The sequence below is a fragment of the Saccostrea echinata genome, unplaced genomic scaffold (assembly GCF_033153115.1).
Source record: "Saccostrea echinata isolate AGI-Se365-2 ecotype Australia unplaced genomic scaffold, CSIRO_AGI_Sech_v1 ptg000019l, whole genome shotgun sequence".
NCBI lineage: Eukaryota > Metazoa > Mollusca > Bivalvia > Ostreida > Ostreidae > Saccostrea > Saccostrea echinata.
This window is the reverse complement of record NW_026889768.1, coordinates 2,266,946-2,272,699: the sequence shown is the minus strand read 5'-3', so window position 1 is coordinate 2,272,699 and position 5,754 is coordinate 2,266,946. Positions and strand designations below refer to the sequence as shown.

Below are 5,754 nucleotides of genomic sequence, written 5' to 3'. Positions count from 1 at the left end.
TGGAGTATCTGTGAATTTAAGGCTTGGTTTATATTGGAGGATTGACTGAGAGGTGATATTTGCAAGTAGAATACTGTTCTTTGTCTGACAGCGAGCAAAATGCAAAATGCATATAATGCGACAAACATGGAGCAATGACCCACTATACATTAAAAATATACTTTTATGAGACTACATTCGCATCGTTCGAAGAAATACTTTAAGTCCATTTAGTCAAGGGTCAAATCACAAGCATGATTTAAATGCCACCATTCATCAGGAGCTGTGTAGTGTAGTGGTTAGCGTGTTAGTCTCAAAGAAAAATGATACTAAGGATTTTTATTGCTAAGGTTCGAACCCCATGAATACCACATTATTTTTTTTCAATTACAGAATAATTTTTGCCAAGAAAATTTTCCTCAGAAAAGTTTTGTTTATCATAAATTCATGATTTTTTAATAATGAGAACTTTACATTCAATATTAAATTCACAAATTGAATATAATTTTTAAATATATGGAGCTATAGGCATTCTGCACGCCTTGTTCACCCATCTCCTTTTGAAAGTAACATTGATGTTTCAACCTTGCACAACCTAGCTCATGATCAGAGGCCTGAGGTATGTCACAACTCAAAGGATTTTTTTTTCTTGCCAACTCTTTTAACTTTGTACTTGAGAAACTTTAGACTCTCATACTAATCCAAAGTTAGGTATGATCAGATGATTTTAACGACTGTTCGTTTGGAAATGTCAGAGGGATGGAAATCCTTGTCTGTCCTTCACTATACCATGGACTCTTGAGATAAGTTTGTTAGCACTTGGCATAAAGGTAGGTATTGTCAAAAAATGTGACATGAATCTGAACAAAATTTATCAATACGCCAATAAAAACCGCACCAAGTTTGGGGCTACTTTGGGGCATTCTTTTGGAACAATTTTTCTTTTGTAAACTTTAGAAACCTACATGTAAAACGTTTCCTGCTCTGTATTAGCAGACAGACAACACAAAATCAAGGCGTGTAATAAATGTGATGTTATTTATTTAAATATCACTGAAATGATCACAAACTATACTTCTTGTACATAGTTTTGTATAAACTTTTAAATGTCAGTCACTAATTACTTAACAAATTAACTCTTAGACTCTGCTGACTTAAGGATGGCCTCGTAAGCATCGACCTCAATCTGAAACTCGGCCTTGTCTACTGCCTCCACTGCTGCGTCTCTGGCAGTCTGGGCCTTGTGCATTGCATCACGAGCCTCCTATCAAGGGTAAAATCAAAGGTTAAAAAATTGTTTAGAGGATTCCCTAAACAAGGACTCAAAATAAAAATGCATCAGTTTGTCAGTTTCAGTATTTGTAATGTTTGCAGACATGTTCAACTATACATGTACATGGATTTAATTTTATTCATAAATATCTAAGTTTCCAGTCTGTGATTCAAAGATATGACATGTTTACCCTATCTTTTTTTTCTGGTAACTGTACTTACTGAGGAGTCCAGTCTGTGATTTACATATATGATATGTTTACCCTATTTTATCTGCTAACTGTACTTACTGAGGGGTCCAGTCTGAGAGTTCACAGATATGACATGTTTACCCTATTTTTCTCTGGTAACTACTTACTGAGGGGTCCAGTCTGTGATTTACAGATATGACATGTTCACCCTATTTCTGATATGACATGTTTACCCTTTTTTTTATCTGGTAACTGTACTTACTGAGGGTTCCAGTCTGTGATTTACAGGTATGACATGTTTACCCTATTTTTATCTGCTAACTGTACTTACTGAGGGGTCTAGTCTGTGATTTACAGATATGACATGTTTACCCTATTTTTATCTGGTAACTGTACTTACTGAGGGGTCTAGTCTGTGATTTACAGATATGACATGTTTACCCTATTTTTATCTGGTAACTGTACTTACTGAGGGGTCCAGTCTGTGATTTACTGATATGACATGTTTACCCTATTTTTCTCTGGTAACTGTACTTACTGAGGGGTCCAGGTCTGAGAGTTCACAAGCCTCTTCTGCTAAAACATGGACAGATCCATCAGGGTTCACAGTCAGAGAACCACTGCTGGCTGTACACACAAAGAAAAAGACAATAACATAACTGTATGTTTTTATTATAATCATATAATTCATTTTCAAAAATCTGTATTTAATATTGAGAGTATACGTATTAGATGTACAATTTTCATAGCTTTCAAAATAATTCAGAAATCTTTGCTTTGAAAACAGGTATGTTCAGACTTACCAAATATGTTCCTAGTGTCTGAGTCATTAACAACCACCGTAACAACACCAGGTTGTAAGACAGCGAGCGTTGGTACATGTTGAGGTAGAATACCAAACACTCCATTTGTTGTGGGAACGTTCACTTGTCTTACAGCCTCATCTTTGAAAAAAACCTGAAAAAGAGTTGAGAGATAATTGACTATAATCGTCTTTATTTTTTTCATCGTAAAGATTTTATTATCATGAGAAGGAAAGGGTGTCAATGCAGCTGGCAATGCACAAACTTTAACAGTTTTACTGAGCACTGACATTCTTAGCTCTCTGCAATGTTCTTGGTGACCAGGCCTCAAGACCATAAACTGAGAACATACTAAAGTCAAAATTTTGATTTTGAATATCTTGAGTTTTATTCAACATGCATACTTAAAAATTTGCAGGTTTGTTTAATATTCCAGTGTAAACATATGATGAAAATTTTGTTCCATTATCAAAATTATTTCAAAAGTTATATTGATTTGAAATTTTGACTTAAGTCTGTTCTCAGTTTATGGTCTTGGGGCCAGGTAGATTACATATACCCGGTACCTAACCTGCCCAGTCTTCACCGAATCTCTTTATCAGCACATGCCCTTCGGGCTAGTGTATACACCAACTGCAGTAGCCCTAACAAATAATTACATGCTCAGAATTTTCTTACATTAATATTATTCTTATTTGCCACTCTATATCAGGATATCCATTTTTCCAAGGTTTAGCTACAATGTCACATCAATGTCCTCAATCTGTACACTTTTATTTGAAAGAGTTTCTATAAAACTCACAGGAATGACCTGTCAGTGAAATTTTATGAGTCAATTTGGATGAGTATAAATATCAAACTAACATTTTAAGTACACTTTGTTATCTCAAACTTCCATATCTCAAATAAATATAGCGAGCACAGTGAGTGGCACTTGCACTGCAAGCACAGTGAGTGGCACTTGCACTGCGAGCTGTTGCAACAATGCCTATGCAAAGAGAAAATTCAGACTACTGCACATTGATCCAATAAAAACTTTTCTGCAGTAACCTCTGAACAAACCTCTCACTGCCAAACTGCCTTCTTACAAGAACCAAAGAAAACGTAAATGAAAACAGCAACTCACATTACTCTAATCAAAATTGCAAATAGATAGCATAGTATTGCTGTTAAAAAAATTGCACTTTTTAGACTACATTATATGGATATACAACAATCATACAATGTCATGCAACATCACAGTCTAGACTGAGTCTTGTGCAGTTTGAAGAGGCAGATCCAAGTTAAAAGAGTACACAACGTATCCAGTAATAAATATACAATTCTGCTCCCCCTAACAGTCGCACCATCATACAAATTAAATAACATTAATAATGTCAATAATAAAATCATATGTGTATACGTAACTTATTTAAATATGATCCTATTTATAATTCATTTAAGTGATATGCCTTTAACGTTATAAAGAACATAAAAAAAATCATATTGTGTTTTGCTACTGCTGTCGTAGCTGCAGAACTGTAGCTTTATGGTTTTATATTTTAGTCTTTGACCATAGTCTTTGAGCATAATGCTACAGATCCCGTGGTGTAAATAAAGTGCAATTTACAAGATTTTCTGCGCACTATAGGAATGTTTTTCACCACTTTACAGCATTAGTCAACGACGTTTCATCCCCTAATTCTAGACATACTCTATAACCAACCTGTATATTATAACGACTATAAACCATTAGGAGATGGATAAAATATAAAGGTTGGTTACAGAATATGTCTAGAATTAGGGGATGAAAGGTCGTTGATTGACCAATGCTGGAAAGTGGCGAAATACATCCCCAAAGTGCACAGAAATCTTGCGCCATATATTGCACTCAATTTACATTATGGGATCTGTAGTGTTATGGTCAAAGACTAAAATATAAAACCATAACGCTACAGTTCTGCAGCTACTGCTGTCCCTAGAGACAATGGGTGCGTTCATAGTTCTGCCGTTGGTAGACAAAAGTTGCTGTTGGTAAAATTAATTACCATTGGCATGCCAGTGGTACCAATGTTTTTTGCCAATGGTATATTTTTCTGCAGACGATCTAGAGTGTGGTAAATATTGGTAAATGACATCACAACTATTTATTGACATGGCGATATACCAATATACCAAAGAAACATAAGTAGTTCTTTTTCCAGATTTGGTTGTGGGCCTGTAAGTTTAGTATATTCTTTAGACCGAATAAGTCTTGCAATTGTAGATTGAAAAGTTTCCCTGGTGAGACGAAAGTGCATTTTAAAGTCATCAATAGAGTATTGTCATCAATAGAGTATTGAGGAATGGTAATCTCATAGTAGTTGCAAATTCTTGTTATGGAATCTGACCTTTCTTTGTACAGATTAGTTATTAAATCTGAGCTGTGCAGATGATGGATAGACAGGTTCAACATATGATGAAAATGTTGTTGCTGTATAATTAGGGCAGCAACAAGGTGTTTGCTGTTTGACATGTTTACAAATCTGTAAATCAGTATTACCAACGTTTCCATTGGACTCCCATTAGTAACATTGGTAAAATCAAGTATTACCAATGTTTCCATTGGACTCCCATTGGTAACATTGGTAAAATCAATACATTTGTATGCCAATACCCGTTCAGGGTTTATTTGTACAATTGGTACCGTTGTCAAATTATTGCACCATTGGTATATTGAAAGTTGGTACTACTGGTAGAACTCTGAACGCACCCATTCTTATGGCTCTCCTGAAACATTAGGGTTTCATGCCAAAAAAAGCCAGGAAAAGTTGAACATTTAAAAAAAGTCGGTACTACGTCTTAAATTAAAATATCACGTTGAAATAAAGTTTCGGTTTGCTGTCAGATATGGTAAAACACAGACTGAGGAAAGTTGGGCTAACTTCTCTACAAGGTGAACTCTTTATCAAACCTTATTTGGGGAGGCCATTGTGAATGTTAAGCTGGAAGCATCAGCATATCCCCTCTTCTGTTGATTCTGAAGAGTAGAAACTCGGCAACATTGGCCAATTAACGATGGAATTCTCGCAGAACGCCGAATGAGGCTTGCCATGGCTGCCGGGTTTCGCTGTTCCTCCGCGACCTCTAGTAATTGTCGAATATCGAGCCCGACTTTATTGCAGTGGACTAGAAGCACTAAGTAAGCAGCTCATCTATCATATTTGACAAAGGTTACCCTAATGAGTTATATATATGAATAAGCATTTTGAGATACGCTTATAGAAATATAATGATTTATTTCTTAATTAGTATGCTTTGATCAGAGACATAAAAAACACGTGTCTCTGCTCTGATTTCTCTCTAGAAAAAAATCCCCTTTCAACAATATTAGTGTGGCTTGGAGAGCAATGTTGTTATTTTAATGTCAGTTATAATCTTTGACAGAAATGTGAGTATATATAATTTTTTTTCCTGAACAGATGACTAATTAAACTGTTTAATTCATTAAAAAGGAGGAGAAACAAAGAAAGATAACTCTGTGTAATGCA

At 35.3% G+C, this 5,754-nt stretch overlaps 1 protein-coding gene across 1 annotated transcript; it reads right to left on the bottom strand.

Moving 5' to 3' along the window:
* Window positions 1-1,003: 1,003 nt before the first annotated feature.
* Window positions 1,004-5,351, bottom strand: LOC133189735 (ATP synthase subunit delta, mitochondrial-like). The gene is made up of 4 exons (XM_061325135.1): window positions 5,178-5,351; window positions 2,246-2,399; window positions 1,981-2,069; window positions 1,004-1,243 (listed from the first exon to the last, which is right to left on the bottom strand). The coding sequence occupies exons 1-4, from the start codon at window positions 5,316-5,318 to the stop codon at window positions 1,112-1,114; spliced, it is 516 nt and encodes a 171-aa protein (XP_061181119.1). The 5' UTR covers window positions 5,319-5,351; the 3' UTR covers window positions 1,004-1,111.
* Window positions 5,352-5,754: the final 403 nt, after the last annotated feature.

What these genes read in the sequence shown, in the direction of transcription:
- LOC133189735 (XM_061325135.1), bottom strand. Translation starts at nt 5,318, where the DNA reads ATGGCAAGCCTCATTCGGCGTTCTGCGAGAATTCCATCGTTAATTGGC. An exon ending in AGACACTAGGAACATATTTG is followed by an intron (nt 2,070 to 2,245) that starts GTAAGTCTGAAC and finishes TTGTGTGTACAG; the next exon opens with CCAGCAGTGGTTCTCTGACT. An exon ending in TCTCAGACCTGGACCCCTCA is followed by an intron (nt 1,244 to 1,980) that starts GTAAGTACAGTT and finishes TACCCTTGATAG; the next exon opens with GAGGCTCGTGATGCAATGCA.